The 22,024-nt window shown below is 38.7% G+C and overlaps 2 protein-coding genes across 16 annotated transcripts in view; one reads left to right on the top strand and one right to left on the bottom strand.

Moving 5' to 3' along the window:
• NAA16 (N-alpha-acetyltransferase 16, NatA auxiliary subunit) overlaps positions 1 to 11,986 on the bottom strand; it is a 98,885-nt gene extending 86,899 nt beyond the window's left edge. For 4 of the 5 annotated variants that reach the window (XM_077855495.1, XM_077855494.1, XM_077855489.1 and 1 more), the window contains exon 1: positions 3,400 to 3,501. In XM_077855495.1, the coding sequence (XP_077711621.1) occupies positions 3,400 to 3,486 (87 nt within the window). In that variant the 5' untranslated portion in view covers positions 3,487 to 3,501. Of the gene's footprint in view, positions 1 to 3,399; positions 3,502 to 11,809 lie in introns of those variants that run through there. The other variant, XM_077855493.1, reaches the window with a different exon arrangement.
• MTRF1 (mitochondrial translation release factor 1) overlaps positions 11,758 to 22,024 on the top strand; it is a 55,274-nt gene continuing 45,007 nt past the window's right edge. For 4 of the 11 annotated variants that reach the window (XR_013355912.1, XR_013355911.1, XR_013355910.1 and 1 more), the window contains exons 1-5: positions 12,146 to 12,457; positions 13,951 to 14,370; positions 19,403 to 19,494; positions 20,908 to 20,989; positions 21,191 to 21,298. Coding sequence is in view for 8 of the 11 variants with exons in the window: in XM_077855504.1 (XP_077711630.1) it covers positions 12,364 to 12,457; positions 13,951 to 14,370; positions 19,403 to 19,494; positions 20,908 to 20,989; positions 21,191 to 21,298 (796 nt within the window). In the remaining 3 variants the exon portion in view is untranslated. Of the gene's footprint in view, positions 11,897 to 11,972; positions 12,110 to 12,140; positions 12,458 to 13,950; positions 14,371 to 18,048; positions 18,126 to 19,402; positions 19,495 to 20,907; positions 20,990 to 21,190; positions 21,299 to 22,024 lie in introns of those variants that run through there. The other 7 variants (XM_077855507.1, XM_077855508.1, XM_077855510.1 and 4 more) reach the window with 7 other exon arrangements.

Below are 22,024 nucleotides of genomic sequence, written 5' to 3'. Positions count from 1 at the left end.
CCTCACTTCTGTTGCATTAGTGTTTATTTGTATTTGGCTCTCTGCTTTCTCTACAAACTACTCCTACTACTGTTCTCTGTGCCATACTTTCCACTGAGCTTCATTCTCAACCCCTTTATGGAACACTCTCTTCCTCCTCATTTTAACTGCTATCCAACATTTCACCAAGGACCTTGTCTCTCATTTTGCATCTTCCTCTCCTCACATGCAGTAGGTGTTGGTGGGGGGAGTATCAGCATTTTTTCCCATCCCACCGCCTCTCCCAAATCATAAGACTTCACCTTCATTTAAGGAAAAGAAAATTTATTTTGAGTCTATACCTACCTGCTCTGTCATTCTCTTCTCCTTTTCATCTTAGCCATTTTTCTTCATTCACTCATTTGCCAAGTGACAAGAGTTGTCCCTTCAACTTCACTCATAGTATCCATCTACTATGATTCCAATACCCATATGGATGATTCAAAACCCTAGCCTTTGATAAACTTGGTACACCTAGGCAATGGAATATTATTCTTCACTGAAAAGTAATGAGCTATTGAGCCATGAAAAGACATAGAAGAATCTTAAATGCATAATACTAAGTGAAAGAAGCCAATCTGGAAAGGCTGCACACTATATGATTCCAACTATATGACATTCCAGAAAAGATGAAACTATGGAGACAGCAAAAAGATCCATGATTGCCAAGGGTTAGGGGAGGGAGGGATATATAAATGGAGTACAGAGGATTTTTAGGGCAGTGAAATTATTCTGTATGATACTATAATGGTAGATACATGTCATTATACATTTTTCAAAACCTAGAGGGTTTTTTGTTGTTGCTTTTTTCTAAGGAAGAAGTTATTTTATTTATTTTAGAGAGAGGAGGAGGAACAGAGAAAGAGGGAGAGAGAAAATGTTGAACAAGCTCCACACCCAGCACAGAGCCCAATGCAGAGCTCTATCTCACAAGCCTGAGATCATCACCTGAGCGGAAGTCAAGAGTCAGGATGCTTAACTGATTGAGCTGCCCAGGTGCCCCTCAAAACCTAGAGGGTTTTGACTAGATTTTGAATCAGTAATACTTGCCTTACCTCTCAAATCAGAAATTCTGGAAATCTACTATCTTATTTTTCTAATTATTTTTTAAATTGCAAGAGATTTGTCAATATTCATTTCTGTCTCCAATGTTCTTTTAACTCCAAGAAGACTTCCTACAGTAGATGTGGCATACTTGTTATTGGAGATGAGATCCCAGCTTGTGATATTAGTAGCCTGTCAGTGTAACATTGAGAGAAGTCTCTTTGCCATTGCATTGAAGCTCCAGCATCCTGCCTTCAGCATAAAGCCAAGAGCTATAGCTCTCAGAGGGTTGTTCTATATACATCTATAATTTCTGATGATAGTGACTCCAATCAGATTCTTTTGGGGACAACCCATGTTTTGATGACAATTTCCTTTAAAAAAAAAAGATTTATTTATTTATTCATGAGAGACACACAGAGAGACAGGCTTCATGCAAGGAGCCCGATGTGGGACTCGATCCCAGGACTCCAGGACCATACCCAGGTCCAGGGCTTAAGGCAGATGCTCAACCACTGAACCACCCAGGTGTCCCTGATGACAATTTCTTATCGTTCTTTCAGTAGACATTTGTTGATTCCTTTGTAAGTGACATTCACTCTTTAAGATGCAGGGGATCTAGGCTAATTCGTTCACTCTTCTATCCTCTGTACACCTATTCTTCAACTACATCTAATTTGCCAATGTCTGGATCACACCATTATCTCCCCGTCTATTCACTCATTAACCTACAGTGGTTGAGCACCCATCTGCACTCATTATTTTCTTCTTTTGTCTCTTTTCAGCAAAAACAGTGCCTTCGGCCTAGCAGAATTAACTCCTCCCTCTGTGCTTAGAAGGGAATACATTTCTACCTTCTTTGGAGACTTTCCTACTCTCTCCTTATTCTCTCTTCTCTTCTTAATTACTGTAGTCATTTAGAGGGACCTGGCTGGCTCAGTCAGTAGAACACATGACTCTTGATCTTGGAGTTATGAGTTTGAGCCCCATGTTAGGGGTACAGACTACTTAAATAAATAAATTAGCATAATCATTTCATAATAACTGTTATTGAACACTTACTCTGTGCTAGGCATTATATGTAATATGCTATTTTGTATTTAATCCTCATGAAAACCCTATGAAAAAAATACTATTATCTTTTACAAATGAGAATTGAAGTTTTAAAAGAAGTAAATTTGCACTAAATTACAAAACTGAGAAGTAAAGGCCATCTTGCCAAAGCCTTTGCACTTAGCCACTATGCTAAACTGCCTCTTGCAGCATACTAGCTAGTTTCCATGGATCCTCCTTGACCAGCTTCTTTCAATTCATTTTCTGCACAGCTGCCAAGAGAGCCTGCATTAATGTCTTACTGCTGCTATAACAAATTACTACACATATTGTGGCTTAAAGCAACGCAGATTTAGTATCTTAAAGTCCTGGAGGTCAGATGTCTGTAACATGTCTGCAGGACTATGTTCCTTTTGGAGGCTCTAGCAGAGAACTCCTTTCCTTACCTTTCGCAGCTTCTCAAAGTCTACATTTGTGAGATTATGGCCCTTTTATCCATTTTTCAAAGCCAACACCATAGATTCTCTCTCCTCTGACCTTCCTCCTCACATCTTCACTCTATCTCCACAGCCTCTCTCATAAGGACTCGTGATTACATGCACCGAGATAATGCAGGATAGTCTCCCTATCTCAAGATCCTTAACTTCATCACATCTGCAGAGTCCCTTTTTGCCATATGAGATAACACATTCACAGATTCTGGGGATTAGGATGTGAACATATTGCCAAGAAGCAGGGCATCATTCAGTCTACCGTGTGATCTTGGTAAACTATAATGACACGTATGTCTTCAAATCCTTCCAAGTCTTTCAGGGGAAAGCTGAGCCTCTTTATCTAGGTATGGAAAGCCTTTTATGATTTGGTTCCTGCCTGTCTTTATAACCTCATGTCTCACCACAGAGCCAGACCACACTATTTGTCATTCTCAAATTCTCAATATGTATCTGTGATGTCCTTCCTATCTGTGTCTAACTAACTCCAACTTATCCTTCAAAACTCAGGTTAATGGGATGCCTGGGTGGTTCAGCAGTTGAGCGTCTGCCTTTGGCTCAGGGCATGATCCTGGAGTCCCAGGATTGAGTCCCACAACAGGCTCCCTGCATGGAGCCTGCTTCTCCCTCTATGTCTCTGCCTCTCTGTCTCTCTGTATCCTTCATGAATAAATAAATAAAATCTTAAAAAAAAAAAAAACTCAGGTTAAACATCATCTTGCAGAAGCCATCCCTGCTCACTACTCTGATGTATTTGCGCCTCCTTCACATTCTCAAAACACTCAGTACTCACCTCTAATATGGCACTCTTCACACTATGAAGTTGCCAACTTACTTGTCCATTTCCTCCATTGGATTGAAGTTCCTCTAGACAAACCATGAGAGATTCCTAACTCTGGGAAAAAAACAAAGAGTTGCAGAAAGGGAGGTGGGTGGGGGGCAAGGGTAACTGGGTGACAAGCATTAAGTAGGGCACATGATGAGATAAGCACTGGGTATTATACTATATGTTGGCAAATTAAATTTAAATAAAAAAATTAAATTAAAAAATTGAAGTCCCTCTGGATTGGACACCATGTCTTATTTGACTGTGTATTCTCTGTGCTTTACAGTTGGTGCTCAAAAATTTTTGTTGAATTAATCATCTTCCTGTAGCACACAGCAGAGAATCTGACATATAGCAGAAAGTCAAAAACATATTAGTTAAATGGAACTACAGTTGGCTTTTTAAAAATATTCATTTATTTATTAGAGAGAGAGATAGAGAATGAGCAACGGGAGGAACAAAGGGAGAGGGTGAAAACCAGACTCCCCACTGAGCAAGGAGTGTGGCCCTATCGAGACCCTGAGATCATGACCTGAGCTGAAACCAGGGGTCAGCCACTTAACCGACTGAGCCACTCAAGCACCCCAAAGTGTGGCTGTTTATACTTCCTCAAGAATAGAAAGATAGGGCAGCCCGGTGGCTCAGTGGTTTAGAGCCACCTTCAGCCCAGGACGTGATCCTGGAGACCCTGGATCGAGTCCCAGGTCAGACCCTCTGTGAAGAGCCTGCTTCTCCCTCTGCCTGTGTCTCTGCCTCTCTCTCTCTCTGTCTCTCATGAATAAATAAATAAAATCTTTTAAAAAATAGAAAGATAACATATCATCTTATGCAAAAGATATTCAGAATTTGGGATTTGTATCCTGTTCCCCAAAACTGTAAAATCCAATGTGAACATTACACTGCCAAGTATAATAAAAGGAAACATTTAACAGCATCGCAAGAGATGTAATTGAGATTACATAGGAGCTCAAAGGGAGGCAGAACTAACTGTGATTAGGTGGATGAGCTAATCTATAAAAGATAATGACAGCAGGAGTGATGTCTGTTCTCACCATTGAACTCCTAGCACTTAGCAGCATGCTTAGCACATAGTAGGTATTTGATACATGCCTGTTTGATGAAGACAATGAATTGCACTCCAAACAGAGAAATTAGTTTGGTGAAGAAAAACCATGAGGCTCTGAAATGGGAGCCTCATGGCTCCCATTTGGGACAGTCCTGCAGAGTGGACTATTTCCCCTTGCCTTTGAGCTATTTTATAACTCTTTAAGTCATAGAAAACTGCTAACAATACAAACGATTCTTGTCCCTAACAAAGCAAATTATGTATGATGGCAGTGCAAATTATAATTTCCTTGTGTTTTTCCATCTTTTTTTGTTTTAAGATTTTGTTTTTAAGTCATCTCTACACCCAACGAGAGGGGCTCGCACTTAACAATCCCAAGACCAAGAGTCACATGCTCTACCAACTAAGCCAGCCAAGCACCTCAAGTTTTTCATCTTTGAAACAAATTATTTTGGTCTTCCTCGTGGCATACTTATATCTTCCCTTGAGATTTTTCTTTAGTTATAACATCCTTCATTCATAATTAATTAAAAATTTTAACAGGTGTACATCTCATATCTGTACAAGGATCACAGTTGTACCTTAAAAGATATCATTTAGCAATATGGACAAAAAGACAAGTTTGAAAGTGTGTTTTGGGGAAATAAAGAGTCATGTAGTTGAGCCAAAACATGAGGTTCTTGGAGGATATCATGATAGAAGAAGGGCTAGATTGGGATCAGATGGTGCAGACCTTGGCAGTGTGTGTGTGTGTGTGTGTGTGTGTAGGGGGATGCATCATTAAGTGAAACAGAAAACAGAAGACGGAAGCAAGGACATGGTGCAGCTCGGCTGTCTTGCTTCAATTCCTTTTGGCCAATATACTGTCCCTTGCGCACAACTTGGAGCAAGTCATCTAGCTATGCTGTGCCTGTTTCCTAAACTAGGCTTTGCAATAGAACTGATGACACAGGGCTGTTGTAAAGATTGAGTGAGTTAGTTCAATTAAGACATTTAGAGCATTACCTGGTAAAGAATAAGTACTCAGTGAATATCAACCACGATATTATTGTGCCAGTTTATGGCTCTTTGTCTGAAGTACTTGGGTGCACATGTTTTCAAACCAAAATGTTCTGGATTTAGAAAGGAAAATGTGTACACTGCATGTGGTGTAAGACTCTCAGTGGGATCTGGGGTAGCACCCTGTAATCCAATACATAAATATTTCTCCAGGAAAGTATATGGGTACTTATTCCAAGTGAGAGAAATAGAGGTGTAAGTAGCCTCACAACAGTCCAACTCAGGATTGCCTGCGATATTGGTGTGGATTAGGTGAGGTTTGTCCCTCAAATAATTTGCCAAATGGTCAGTTTTCAGAGATTTTTGAATTGAAAATAAGGGTTTCAGAGCTTTTGGGACTTGGGGATTGCAGATAACTGTTATATCACTAAAGTAAGAAAAGATCAGATTGATATCGTATTTGGAAATCCTAGAAATTGTTCAGAAAGTAAGCTTTTGAATTTGATCCCCTTCCCACTCTGGCAAAGTTTTCATTTTTCCTTTTACAACTTTCAAAACAGTAGTGGAGGTCAAGTTTTGTAACCAAACTCAAGGAGTTCACTGCTTTTGGTGCATTAAATTGAACATGACCCAAAGAAGTGGCGAAAGTAAAGAACTTCTTATGACTTGTTACAAGTAAGAAGACAGGGAGATAGCTCTCAAAGCACTGTCTCCCCCATGGGATTAGTACAGGAAGCTTGAATCCAGTCTATCAGGGACAGGGAGCTTGCAGAGGCACTCTGGTTCCATTGAGCATGAGGCATTGATTTTTTGTTGTTGTTGTTCAAAAAAATGGCAGAAAAATCCACCCATAGGGAGATATTAACATTTGCACCTCCCCTTGGAAGTATCTAACCCCCCCATAAAGTAATTTTGCTCCCAAAATTTGAATCTGAATCTGATGATGCCAGTGATCATGCCAGTTTATGGGAAATGCAGGTAACAAAGGAACATGATAAACATTGCAACACAATGCTAGGAAAATCCAGACTCTGTGAAACTCCTCAAGGCAAAAGATCTGATTTCTTCAACAAATATATTGCAAGGGGGAAAACAGGTGAACCTATAGATTAAAACAAATAAAAAATGCAGCAAGAAATTGCAATATAAGGAACTTACTTGAATACCAGTATGAACAAACTGCCAAAGAGAAAAAGAGAAAAATCTACAGGGAGAGAATGTGAACATGAACTAGGTATTTGATAACATTAGGAAGCCATTTTTAGTCTTGGGAGGTGCTTATATTTCTTTTTTTTTTAAAAGATTTATTTATTTATTCATGAGAGACACAGAGAGAGAGAGAGAGAGAGAGAGAGAGAAGCAGAGACCTAGGCAGAGGGAGAAGCAGGCTCCATGCAGAGAGCCCAATGCGGGACTTGATCTTGGATCCTGGGATCAGGCCTTGAGCCAAAGGCAGACGCTCAGCTGCTGAGCCACCCAGGCGTCCTGGGAGGTGATTATATTTCTTAAAAGTCTTTATCTTCTGGAGCTACATACTAAAATATTTACAGATGAAAAGATATGATGTTTTGTAATGCTTCAAAGTAATCCAGTGAGGATGGGGAGTAGGAAGAAGGAGGAGGACAGGTGAAACCCTGCATCGATAACTTGCGAATTTGTGACTGGTGCATGGAGGTTCTATTATACGGTTCTATTTTCAAACACGTTTGAAAACTGTTGTAATAAAAAGGGAAGGAATGGAAAGATATATATCTACATATACACACACTGTAGCTTTCCTGCATGTAGACTACTTTGGATCTAAGTTGGAAAAGTCAATAGTTATAAAGGGTATTTGAATATCACTGTTGGGAGAAAAAGACAGGAAAATAAAACTTTCTGAAACAAGTAATTGAAAGTATACAATTCAAAACCGAAGCAAAGGATTTAAGAAAAATATTTAGCCTGAAATTTAGGATGACATATAGAAGGGATGAAATCACCAAGGCATTTTAGGAGAATTTGTCAAAGCTGACTACAACCCAGGCTCATACCAGTTTAGGGTGGAATAAAGGGATTTTCCAAGATCAGTTGGTCTTTGACCTGCTTTTGCTTTTTTTTCTTTTCTTTTCTTCTTTTTTTTTTTTTTTTAGTAAAAGGAAAAGAGGAGGTTGCCTTCTCTTAAACATAGGACTGAAAATAATGAGCGATCTAGTTTCCAATAATGCCAGCAGGTGGCGCATTTTTGGCTACCCCCACACCCCCCAACCCCAGCTAAGAAAAATTTGAGAACCAGTGTGAATATATGAAAATAAGAAATGCTGCCTTTTCATCCTTCACATTCTGCTTCTTTCTGGGAAAACATTTTACAAGAATACAAGTAGAATAATCTTTGTTTTGCTATTTCTTTTCCACCTTTGCCGGGGCTTGAATTTTGTATTAAATAAAGAATTCCTGCTTTCACTTTTTCTTTAATAAAATATCACTGATTAAAACCCCAAGTGGCTGCCGATCTTCACATTGTGGAATGCCTGAAGATGTGGTCTAGGCCCTAAACTCCAGTGAGCCAGAAAGCCAAGGTGCGTTTCACAGCGTGGGATGACCCATGGTGTCTTTTGGCTTGTGTCCTGGGATTGTATGTTAATTTCAGCGCCTCTGAAAATTTCCCAGATGCGACCAAAGGTTTCAACTTAGCCTGGAATGATCTCAACACCCACCCTGGTCCAGCTCCCTAAAGAATATCCAGTGCTGAGGAAGCTGGAATGTCTGCTTCTCTCAGGGAAAGCCCTAAGTGGATGCTTTTTGATGTGAATCCCTGCAGCAGGACACAACTCAACCTTCTGTTAGACACAAGGGTGTCCTCAGAATCTTTGAAACAATTTGGAGGTCTCTGAGAAGAAGCTAAGTGAAAATTCCCATTCTCCACCCCTTTGGAATTTGGGCTAAGTTTGCTGTAAATGAGTCTGAAAAACAGCTGTAGGGAATCCCTGGGTGGCTCAGCGATTTAGCGCCTGCCTTTGGCCCAGGGCGTGATCCTGAAGACCCGGGATCGAGTCCTGTGTTGGGCTCCCTGCATGGACCCTGCTTCTCCCTCTGCCTGTGTCTCTGCCTTTTTCTCTCTCTCTACATCTATCATGAATAAATAAATAAAATCTTAAAAAAAAAAAAAAGAAAAACAGCTGCAAGTATTTTGTTGTTTGCTCCAAGGCAGAGGAAAGGGACATAGGTCATTTAGTTTCTAAAGGAATACCTAATTGTCAATGCCCATTACACATACATTCATAATAGAAACTTTTATGAGATCCACTTTATTGTGAGAAATATCTCAGACATAGTAGTTCTTGTTGCTAATTTAATCGAATGCTATTGTTTTCACTGAATCAACCTTTTCATCACTACTTCTAGGAAAATATTTCCTGTAATATATTAAACCCTTGGGAAGTAGAATTAACTTCTTAAGATGATTCAATAATAATTGAATCAATTAAAGAATGTCCTTTTCGGGGCCCCTGGGTGGCTCGGTCAGTTGAACATCTGACTAGATCTCAGTTCAGGTTATGATTGCAGGGTCAAGAGATTGAGCCCTGTGTTGGAGGCTCAGCATGGAGTCTGCTTGTCCTTCTCCCTCTGTACCTCCCCCCACTCATGCGCGCGCTCTCTCTCTCTCTGAAATAAACAAGATCTTTTCTAAAATGTCCTTTTTTCCCCCTTTTACACCTGTCTTGTTTACAATAATACTCCACACAAAATTTTAGGAAATCCAGAATACTACAAAGAAGAAAAAATAAGGATTACCTATAATTCCACTGGACTTATATATATATATATATATATATATATATATATATATATATATATATACATATATCACATATGTTGGTTTATTTTCTTTTAAAGTAGGCTCCCCGCCCAGTATGGAGCCCAACTTGAGGCTTCAATTCACGACCCTGAGATCAAAACCTAAGCTGGGAACAAGAGTCAAATCCTTAGCCAACTGAGCCACCCTGGTGCCCCATGCATCATATGTTTTTAAATGGAACTCAGTTTGCTGAATTGGTTGGGGTTTTTTGGGTACCCTCACCACTTCCCTTTTTATTTTGTTTGTTTGATAAGGGTTTTTTTTTTAACACTGTCTTTCATTTAATGATATATTGTGGACACCATTGCATATTAATAAATATAGATATACCACATTATACTCCTTTTTAAAAATCATGGAGGAGAAAGCAGTATTCATAGTACCAAGCATAAATGTCTTTAGGGATTTTTTAAATTGAGAAATAAAATACATAAAGTGCATAAAATTTCACGTATATAAAAATTTCCTGTATATCCCAATAAATTTTTACACATGAAAGTGTGTTTGCTTGGGCTGCCATAACAAAATACTATAGACTGAGTGGCTTAAACAACAGAAATTTATTTCTTGTGCTTTAGGAGGTGGGAAAGTCCAAGATCAAGGTAGTGGAAGGATAGATTTCATCCTGAGGTCTCTTTGTCTTGGATAAAAAAAGAAGAGAGAGCGCATACTCACAGGCTCTCTTATAAGGGCACAAATGTTACTAGACCAGGCTTTCACCTTTTTCACTCATTTAACCTTAAAGGCCCTGTCTCCAGTACAGTCACACTAGGGGTTAGCTTCAACATATTAAAATGGTGTGTGTGTGTGTGTGTGTGTGTGGTATGTGTGTGTGTGCACACAATTCAGTCCATAGCAGTAGGTTATTTTTTAAGGAGAATAAACCTTTATATACTATATTACTTAAGTTATATATCTGCATACACAAATCAAAATAAAGAAACAATTTCATTGGATAATTTAGGAGAATGATTAATGTGGATCCTTTATTTTTTATTTTTTTTAATGTGGATCCTTTAGAATTTGTTCCCTACTGGAACATAAACTTCATGTGGGCAAAGATTTGTGTCTTTTCTACTCGTTGCCAAATTCTCATGTCCAGAACACAGTGAGTAGCATATAACTGGTGCTCATTATTGAACAGACGATGGAATATTTTATTTTTTCTTTCTTTTTTGGAAGAGGGAGGCAGTATCAGAGCTTAGGAGCCATGGATCGATCATTAAGACAGATGGCCTTGATTGAATCTCAGTTCTATTACTTACCAGTTCTTTTACTTTGGACGAGTTACTTAAGCTCTCTGTGCCTTAGTTTTCTTTTCTGCAAAATGGGTATTTTAGGATTGTTGTAGTAAGGATTAAATTAATTAATAGGTCTAAATTACTAATATAAGATTTAATATAAGATTTAATATATACTAGGTAGAAGTAGATACCTTGCAGTATGTAATGTTAGATATTTACATTTAGGGTTAATTGTCCTTTTTATATGTGGTCATGACCTAAGAAAATATCCTGTGAAGTCGATTATATGGGATGTTTGCCTTGGCTTTTAAGGAGGAAATATTGAGACACAGTGGTTATGTGACTTTTACTATTCAAGGTAAGGCAATATGTTTGTATTTTCCTGGAATTGTTTATTAGTTCATAATTCTTTAATTGGTAGTTTACAAACTATGAACGTAGTTTGAGCCCCTAAATTCTACATGTACATGCAACATCTTTAAAGTCATTAGCTAGTGGATATATATAGCCTCCTATCTTTTGGATCCTGTTATGATTTTTAAAAATAAAAATTTTTATATCCTCTTTTAATCATTAGGTATTTTCTCAAGTAGTGGAAGTTGCAAGAACTATTAACATGCAGAATTGCACAGGGGGGAAAAAAGGAAAGAAAAAGAAATAAGAACAAAACCGAAAAAAACATGCAGAATCCCTATCTGGGGATGACGAAAAGGATCCTCAAAAAAAAAATTAACCACTGCTTTAAGAAAAATAAAAACTAACAAACAGAAACCACTGCTTTAGTGGCTCCATTATATAATTTTCATATATAAGGAAATTCTTGTAATTTCATATTAATATATTAATATATTGTAAACCTTGATTCCCCAAATCAGAATTGTAGAGCATCTCTTCACTGCGTTTGCCTGTCTCTAAGAGACCAGATTTTTGGCTGGGGGCTTGGAAGCCAGCCTGGGCATAAACTACGACTCCCAGCATTCCTGGGTGGGAGCTCCCGGAAGTTGTAGTTCATCCTACATCCCTCCACCGCCCGCCCGACCTGCCCCATCGCCACCCGCGCCCGGCTCCGGATGAGTGCCGCCTGTGGTTATCTCCTGCGATTTTCTTTCTCGCTTTGTTATTTTTCTCTCGTTTCTCCCCGTTAGCCGTTACGCACGCGCCACGGCTGCTCCGGAGAAGCCGAGAGCAAAGCGTGACCCCGAAAGGAGTGAACCCGGAAGTGAAACTGACCCAGCGTCTGTCGGGCTGCAATGTAGCCGGTCACAGAAGGTTCCCGCTTCAGAAAGGAAAGCTAGCGTCCTTTCTTCTTTTTCTTAGGTACTCACGATTTTTATTTTCTCTTCTTCGACCTTAAAAAGTATTTTTTCCACCTCCATTTTTTCCCCCGCATGTTGCCTCGATGGGATCACTGTGTATACCGAGTTACAAAGTAGGGCTGACACGTGCTGCTCTGGCGCAGGCGCAGTGTCCCTTGTGACCTGCATGCCCTGGGAGTTGTGCGTAGGGTGTCAGGGGAGTCCTGCCACTGAGGTGGGTGATGCAGAAGACTTGCGGTTCCCAGGTGGAGGGGACCCTAGCGAGTAGACGTCTTGGTTTGTGGGGGAGTTTTGGTTTTGGTTTTGGTTTTGGTTTTTGGTTTTTGTTTTGGTTTTTTTGGTATTTGTTTTTCTCCTAACATTGAGGTTCATGACCTTAAGAGTCACTCTACTACTGTTCCCTGGGCTGGAAATTTTAGCTAGAAGCGTTCTAACAGGAATTTGTCATCCTTTTGTGCATGTTTTCAAATGGACTCACTTCTGTTGTGCTTGAGACTGGACGTAAAGACACACACGGGAACTTGTGCAGAGGGTCTGTACCATATGTGCCTGCCGGGCATTGGTGCGTTCTTCCACAGTCCTTTTTCCCAATGCGCTTCAGTGTGTTAAAGTTCAGTAGTAGAATGCTGCAAAATCTTAATGTTTTGGGGGACCATTCTGAATATTTAATTTTCTAGAAGATTGTGATTTTTTTCAAGCTAGCTGACTTACAATGCTCAAATGAGTTACTATATGCATCTCCTAGCATGATAGGAACGCTGGAGGCCATAAAACTTTGACCCTTATTTCAACGTTGAACCTCAGAATTTTGGGGGCGAAGTGTTTTTCCTAAAATATGTTTTCCCTTGGTAAAACCATTCTGTGCTTTGGTTAGCTTGTGATTATATCTATGAGAAGGGAGAAGAACAGGAAATTAGCGTACACGGCCAATTTCACCTAACTTGTAATTTTTTTTTTTAAAGATTTTGTTTATTCAGGACACACACACACACACACACACACACCTAGGCAGAGGGAGAAGCAGACTCTCAGCGGGGAGCCTGATACAGGACTCTATCCCATGGTCATGACCTGAGCCAAAGGCAGAGCTCAACCACTGAGCCACCCAGGTGCCCCTAACTTGTAATTTTTTTTAAATGTTTTTTGTTTCTTGTGACAGTAATATGTGCTATGTGTATAGAAAAATCAAAAACACTGAAAGGTAGAAAAAATGGAAAGCAAGCAAAAGGTATCCACAATCCCACAACTAGAGGTCATCTTAGTAACATTTTGGTATGTTTCTTTTTTAGGTTGTTGCTTTTTTCCCAGAATACTCGTTTTACCTTTTTTATATGGATTACCATATGTCATAGAAAATTTTGAAAACCTCATTGATATTATATTGTTTTGCATTCTGCTTTTTGTCACTTAATACAAATATTGCCACTGTCCCCTTTTACCAGACCTACTTATTTAATCTGTTAACTATCTGAAGTTTTCTTCCTTTAGGATCTGATCTAAAAGGGAAGCCCTGAACTCTGAACAGGCAAACTGCATTCTAGTATTAGTTCTGCCTCTGTCTGGCTGAGTGAATAATCATGATTAAGTTACTTGACTCACTTGGGCATCTGGATACATCAAATTAAAGAAATAGACAAGAAAACAGTTAATGTTTTCTTCAAACTTTAGAAATCTATGAATATGTGAACCACCTAAAACTTGCCTGATTATTTGATATCTTTCAAGTATTTGTTCACATATTCAAGTCTAGACCCTGGATACTTTCTAGAAAATAGCTGATTTAACTCAGTCTGTTGATAAATGTATTAATTATGCTCCTACTCGTTTGCTGTAGTTAATTATAAACATCGAATGAATAAAAAATGGTGCTGTCTTCATTTATTTTAATATGTTATATTCAGAGATTTGAAGAATTATTTTCTTTTTATGGATTACTGAATTTCAGCTCTTTGAAGCTGGTTGTGCCCACAAACTGGACAAGATTTCTTGAGGCTACTTCCAGATTTTGTATTTGTAGAGTTGATTTTTTAAAAAATTGTGTTTATTATATTTCAGATGCTGAGATGAATCATCACCTGTGTGCTTGGCTTTTTAGATGTTTATCTCTTAATGGTCGCCACATCCACCCCCAATTTCATCAATTTACACAGATACATCTTGATACAAGGCTGTGGGTTTTTAGACAAAACAGGAATCCCATTCTCCATCATCTGTTAAATAAGAATTATCCTAGGAGATATTGTGGACACCAGGACACCAGGGTGCTGTGGAAGCATAAAGCACTACAGAAATATATGGAGGACCTGAATAAGGAGTACCGTACACTTGATCAGTGTTTGCAGCATATGTCTGTGAATGAAGGCGACCGAAAGTCTTTGAATCGAAGGCATGCTGAGTTAGCACCACTTGCAGCCATTTACCAAGAAATTCAGGAGGCCGAGCAAGCAATTGAAGAATTAGATTCAATGTGTAAAAGTAGGTGAAAAATATGTGCGTGTAAAGGATGTGATTGATTTTATAGGTTAAAGCTTTCTTGAATGCAGTCTTTTAAAAATCCTAGAGTGAATACACTCTATACTCGGAGAAGACTATCCTGGGTGTTTGATGTATTTTGGCTACTAAAAATTAATTACTAAGAGACCAGGCTCCTTGTGGTGCTTGCCAAGAAGTTTTTAGAATCTAGGAGCCTAAATATTGACCTTTACAGAAAACTTTAATTTATTGAGTGGGATTTTACTGAGCATATAGCAGAGACACAAGAATACAGTCCCTACCCATCAAAGGGCTTATATGGTCAGGTATTATTTCATCATCCCAGAAAGAACCCTGCACCTGGTAGCCACTTGCCCCAATTCCCCCTTCCCTACCAACCCAAGGCAACTGCTAATCAATCTACTTTCTAGATTTACTTATTTCAGGCATTGTATATAAATTCCATTCCATTGTGTGGATCTACTGCATTTTATTTTTATTTATCCATTCATCAGTTAATGGATATTGAGTTGTTTCCACTTTTTGGTTATTATGAACAGTGGTACTACAATTGCCTATTATAACTCTACATTTAACCTTTGGAGGACTTGCCAGACTGTTTTTCCAGAGTGGCTACACCATTTCTACTTTGCCCTTTTGATTCTAGCTATCCTGGTGGACGTGAAATGGTATCTCGATTGTGGCTTTGATTTGCATTTCCTTGATTAATGATTTGAGCATCTTGTCATATGCCTGTTGGCCATTTGTATCTTATCTCTGGATAAAGATAAGACCCTTTGCCCATTTTTAAATTAAGTTGTTTGTCTTATTAATGAGTCGTGAGAGTTCTTTATATTCTAGCCCTGAGTTCCTTATGAGATAAATGATGTGCAAAAATTTTCTCCTATTCTATTTGTAGGTTATGTTTTAAAGCCCCATAATTTTTAAAATTTTGATGATGTCTAATTTATCTTTTTTGCTCTTGTTGCTTGTGTTTTTGGTATCTTATCTAGGAAACTATTGTGTAACCCAGGGTCACAAAGGGTACATCTGTGTTTTCTGAGAGAGTTAAATTTTTTAACCTTATGTTGACTTCTTTGATCTATTGGGATTAATTTTATATAGGATGTGAGAGATGTTTACTTTTAGTTTTGGTATTTCTTTTTTAAGATTTTATTTATTTATTCATGAGAGACCGAGAAGCAGAGACACAGGCAGAGGGAGAAGCGGGCTCACGGCAGGGAGCCTGATACAGGACTTGATCTCTGGACCCTGAGCCCAAGGCAGATGCTCAACTGCTGAGCCACCCAAGTGTCCCTAGTTTTGGTATTTCTTAATACTGCTATTGTCTTAACATTTTTTCCCATATGAAAAATTTCCAAAATGTACAGAAGTTAAGAGAACTGCACAATGGACTAACCTGAGATTCAACATTTATCCAGCTAGTGCTCAAAGCTTCTGTTTCTAAAATTTCTTTTATGCTCCACCCTGTTCCATTAAATGTTAGCAATGTTAAGCAACGTCAAGGCCAGCCACAGTTATACCTGTAAAAGTCCTGCATTTCCAGAGGCGTATTTTTCTACCTTCTGTTGGTGCTTCTGTGAGTTTCTCACCCATGTTTACTGAGGATTTTTTTGTTTTTATTCTTTTGTATGACACCACTCAAATTTGTAATTAATTAGTTTTGGGAAGGTTCTTTGCGTATAATAGGAGCATCCTAAATGCTTTTTAAACTAATTTGACATAATCTTTTTCAGCCTTGGTTGTATCACATATAATTGAGATTGGATTGGATTGTTTCTGAAGTCTCTTCCAGGTCCAAAATTCTGCTGTTCTGTAATAACCATGATAAAATCAACATTTACTGTGCTAATATGTGCCAGGCACTAAGCTCAGTATTTTACAAATAGTGTCTTGTTTGAATATTCACAGTGATCTTACAAGGTGGGAATTATCATTAATGAAGAAACTTTGAACTTAAAATGCCAAAAGTCACTCAGCCAATCAGGTGAGGAGCAAGGATTTGAACCCAATCAGTGAGATTCCACAGCCCCTGTTGTTATCCACTGCACCATGAGTCAAATTCCAGTAGAGTCTGCCTCTGTAGTATACCTTTCATGAGTCCCCTTCTATTCTGCTAATTTATAGCTTTATTATATCTCCTCCTGGATAGTTACAATACATTCCTAACTTGTACTGTCACTTCAGGCTTTCCCAGTCTAAGTGCAACCTTACTCATATTACTTCCCTGCTCAAAATTTTCAGTAGCTCCCATTGCCAATAAATATAGATTCTTGATTTGGTATTTAAGAGCCTCTGCAGAGGGGCACCTGGGTGGCTCAGTTGGTTAAGTGTCTGCCTTTAGCTCAGATAATAATCCTGGGGTCGTGGGATCTAGCCCCACGTTGGGCTCCCTGCTTGGCAGGAGCCTGCTTCTCCCTCTCCCTCTGCCCCTCCTCTATCCCCCACTTGTGCTCTCTCTGTGATAAATGAAATCTTTTTAAAAAGCCTCGCAGAGTGACACCAGCCTCTCTGCATAGTGTGTTAGTTCCCTTTGCATATGCTACCTTCCAAGAAAAATAGATAACTTGCTGTTCCCTGAATATACCCATGTCATCCCATAGCTATCTGTGCAGACATTGTTACCCACCAATTTTACCTTGCTAAAATTCATTTCACTTACAAAGTTTGGCTTGGTGGGGGATCCCTGGGTAGCCCAGCGGTTTAAGCGCCTGCCTTGGGCTCAGGGCATGATCCTGGAGTCCTGGGATTGAGTCCCACATCAGGCTCCCTGCATGGAGCCTGCTTCTCCCTCTGCCTGTGTCTCTGCTTCTCTCTCTCTGCGTCTCTCATGAATACATAAATAAATTCTTTTTTTTTTTTTAAACTCCATCTTTTTTTTTTTTTTAAATTTTTATTTATTTATGATAGTCACACAGAGAGAAAGAGAGAGGCAGAGACACAGGCAGAGGGAGAAGCAGGCTCCATGCACCGGGAGCCCGACGAGGGATTCGATCCTGGGTCTCCAGGATCGCGCCCTGGGCCAAAGGCAGGCGCTAAACCGCTGCGCCACCCAGGGATCCCCATAAATAAATTCTTAAAAAAAAAAAACAACAACAAAGTTTGGCTTGGATGTCATACTTTGGCTTCAATTCTCTCTGTAAAACAAAAATGTTACCTTTCTCTGCTTTGAATTTTGATCTTTTATGTAATCGTCTAAACTTCTGTCCCTTCCCTCATTACCTGTTCCTCAACGACAGAGCCTATCTTACTCATTTTTATATTTCCTGCCGCATAGGATATAATAGACTCCCAAATCTTTGGGATATAATGAAATTGAAGTAGATTTCACAATCAGTAAATAGTAAGAGGCCACAAAAATAATTTTTTGCAAAAAAATAATTTTTTTTGCAAATTAGTTTTTTCTGACACCTTTGACCCAACAGGTATGGAGTCATGTCAGCCTAGTTTCCATTTGTGGCAGAACTGCATAATGCAGGGCCACCAGTGATATTACAGTTCTGCCACAGATGATCCATAATTAGAATTAGTTCAGATGGTGTCTGTCCAGGAAACCTTCCTCCAGTGCTGAAGTCTGGCATAGACGCCCCCTCCTTTATGCCTCCATAGCATTGCCCTATCATATATTATAATTGTGTGTACATGTCTCTTTCCCACCAGACTGAGCCAGTTGGGGCCTGGAACCATGTTTTATTCATCCTTGTGTCCCCAACAACTAGCAGAGTATCTGGCACATAGTAAGTGTTAAATGTTGAAAGCTGGAATGATGGGATGCCTGGGTGGCTCAGCGTTTGAGCGTCTGCCTTTGGCTCAGGGCGCGATCCCAGAGTGCTGGGATTGAGTCCCACATAGGGCTCCCTGCATGGAGCCTGCTTCTCTCTCTGCCTGGGTCTCTGCCTCTCTCTCTGTGTGTCTCTTGAGAGTATATAAATAAAATCTAGAAAGAAAAAGAAAGAAAGAAAGAAAGAAAGAAAAGAAAGAAAGAAAGAAGAAAAGAAAGAGAGAGAGAAAGGAAGAAAAGGAAGGAAGGAAAGGAAGAAAAGAAAGGAAAAAAAGAAAGGAAAAGAAAAGAAAAGAAAAAAGAAAAGCAACCAAGCTTGAGTGAGGCATGGAATCATACCAGATTCAGATTTTAATGACTTCCATGACTAGGGAAGAAGTTTCAAGAGCCTTCTGTTTTATTTATTTTATTTTATTTTTTTTGAGCCTTCTGTTTTATAATTATGATTTTTCATTTCTGTTTTCTTCTTTACTATTAAGCAAACATTTCTACATAACGTTGCAAGTATCACCGTTAACAAATAGAGTCTAGGTATCTAGAGCAATGGAGTAAAAGGTTCCAAGATCTACTGTCTCTCATTGTTAGCTTTTCAAATTGGAGTTCCATGATTTAACTTTCTGTTTTTGAAATGATGTGAAAAGGACCACTGTTTCCATAAAGGAAAGGCTACAAAGATGTTTTGTTTGACCTATGGGGTGTTTTTAAAAAGTGTTTACTAGGAAAAAATAAAAAATAAAAAATAAAAAATAAAATAAATAAAAAGTGTTTACTAGGTATAAATATTCAAGAGATTTCAAAATTTTAGGAGGTCTTATTTCTGACTTTGAAAAAAATGGAGGTGCCAGCCATGCTGGATTACGCAGAACATGCTGAGTAATGACTGCTACCTTTAAGACAAGAAGTGGTCACTCCAGTTTACTCCAAAACTTGCCTTATTTGGGTTTATATTTAATTAACCAGTCCTTTTTCAAACTTGTTTTATTAATCATTGGTTTCTAATCAGCTCTAGACATTCAAACCATAAACTCTTTGGGGCAATGATCATACTTCTTTGCACACTGAGTTCTTTAGACATACTTTACAAGTTCTTATTAATTGATATTCTCTATTAGAACTGTTCTTTTGTATAATCCCTCCTTCACAACTGAAAGAAAACTTAGTAGGCAGAGATTATGTACCTATTTAAGAGTTTCTCTGTATTTAAAAACATTCATCAGTTTTGCTGCTTTGTAGGTCTAAGTAAACAAGATGAAAAGCAGTTACAAGAACTCGCATTGGAAGAGAGGCAAACCATTGCTGAAAAAATCAATGTGTTGTACAGTGAGGTACGTTTTAGGAGGTAAACTACTTGATTGTGTTAATATAGAAGAATATTGTTTTGCTAGGCTATACTTTGGTGTTCAAAGTACTTTCCAAACACCAGTTTATTAAGTCTTCTTTTATGATAAATGATTACGCTGGGATTAGTTGGTAATTTGCTACAGATCAAGACTGAAGCTATTGGGATGCCAGAGACCAAAACATTGCCTTCCCCTCACCACCCCCACCCTACCTCCATGAGCAACTCTATTTCAAAGCTATTAACTTGCCAGGCAGGGAGACAGATGCTGGTAAGGAAATTTAGTTCACCAAGAGGAAGAATCCGTGGTTTTTAAGGCTTAGAAAAGGAGAGTAGTTCGTAGTGACTGTGTTCATTACGGATTGAAAATTTGCTTTCTGGATAGAATAGAATGAATCCAACCAAGGTATAGACACAGTTGGTTCACACAAGTCTTTAGCTCCTTGTAGTTCAATGGATGATTTGTCTGAAAGAATGAAAAACACGGAGCTGTATAGCATCTCCCCTTCCGTCCTATTGGCCATCCTCCTGCCTTCAGTCTCCCTACTCGGGGGGGTCCATAGATGGCCTCGTTGAAGGGAATGAAGTAGAGGTATCAGTTACTGTTATCTCTAACCAGCAAGTCAAAGGCAGAAGTAGGGTGACATTCTTGGTCAGATATTTTCTCCCACAGATGATCGTTTCTAGCAGAAATGGAGTATTTAAAAGGGCAGTAGGGAGAGTCATGACACGTAGGAACTTTTAGTCTGACTTGAAAGACTTTTTAGTAATAAATCAAAAATAAAATTGCTTCCCTTTTCTCCTTTAGAGGGAAGCTAGTCACTTTCCTTATTAGGAATCCTTTGTTTTCTTGTCACAGTTCAGAAACTATTTGGGCCTTATCCTGGGAGTCCTCAATATACTCTTTAAGCAGAACAGCTCTACTGAGAACACAGGGCATGACCTGGGGGCCACTGTCCTCTGTGGCAGGAGAGAATACACAATCATATGTAAAGAGTCCTCATTTTCTCCAAGTGAAGACTTTCAAAGCTTTACTTCATTCATTAGATGAAAGAAGCTACTGTTCAGAACTAATAAGAGGCAAAATCTGAAAAAAAAAAAATTGAATGGAGCACTCTAGACTTTGATCTAAACTTGGGCATTTTAGAAATCAAGATAATCTGATAGCATTGTGGAAAGTACCCTGACAAGTAACTCCATTGTTACCATGAATTGATCACTTATTTTGGGTCTAATGCAGTCTACTTATTATAGTATTTAATGACTAGACCTCATTGGGATGCTAGATGATTTTGTTAAATTTTTTTTTAATGTTTGCAGGTCTTTTATCTAAAATCAAGCAATAGTATACAATGGAAAATATACACAGAAATGCTGATATTTTTTTTTCCTTTTTCAGCTCTTCCAGAGTCTAGTGCCAAAGGAGAAATATGACAAAAATGATGTTATTATAGAGGTGACATCTGGAAGAACTACTGGAGGTCAGTTAAATAATTTTATTGTAAATGATCCAAAAAGTAAACACTTAAGTTTTGCCTTGGTTTGACACACTGTAACTTCAAAAGTCCATTAAATGTTTTTCACTATGGAAACAGTTACTCCTTATTTCCCAAGGGGCCTATACGTAAGAATGGCTCTCTTAAAAAATCTGTGTTAACTGAATATTTTTTGTATTTTTTTAGGTGATATCTGCCAGCAGTTTACCCGGGAAATATTTGATATGTATCAGAATTATTCAAGCTATAAAAACTGGAAATTTGAACTTCTGAATTATACACCAGCTGATTATGGTAGGTGTATTTGATGATTTTGTCCATAGATGATACTGAAAATTATTTTACCTCTGATCTTGATTAGAGAACCCTGTTGTCCCATTTGTAAAAACGTTTTATCTGTATCTACTAAATGCTGTGATACAGGCCCATCAATCTCAGCAGCTTTTCCGTGGTAGAGGTCTTACCTGGGAGAACAGAGTGGGAGATAGTGAAGGAAGGAATGTTTGAATTAGAGAAAATTTCCCTGGGGAGGCTATATGTATTAAGGTTTTTATTCTAAAGAACTTTATCATTTATGTGATACAATCTGAAAGTATTATCAATTAGACTGAGTGGCTATGATAGATTTTTTTTTTTTAACTTCTTAAAATTTTTTTAGAGAGAAAGAAAGTGGGGTGGGGAGGGGCAGAGGGAAAGGGAGAGAAAATCTCTGGCAGACTCCACGCTCAGCACAGAGCCCAATGCAGGGCTCAGTCTCATGACCCTGAGATCACGATCTGAGCTGAAATCAAGTAGTGGGCATTTAATTGACTGAGCCACCCAGGTACCCCTAACTTCTTAAATTTTTATAATCTCAACAGCTAAGTGCTCATAACAGAATAATCTTTCCAAGGACCTGGTCTGCCAGTGTTTTTGCCTTACTGCCTCTCCTCATCACTCTGCCAAATCCATTGAAATTATTCTTTGTAAAGGATTCTAAGTGTCTGAACTTTCTAAAAGCTCTCTTTTGAATATATTTCA

Source organism: Canis aureus, chromosome 17 (assembly GCF_053574225.1).
Source record: "Canis aureus isolate CA01 chromosome 17, VMU_Caureus_v.1.0, whole genome shotgun sequence".
NCBI classification, from domain to species: Eukaryota; Metazoa; Chordata; class Mammalia; order Carnivora; family Canidae; genus Canis; species Canis aureus.
The sequence above is the reverse complement of the archived record's forward strand: the minus strand, read 5'-3'. Positions and strand labels throughout refer to the sequence as shown.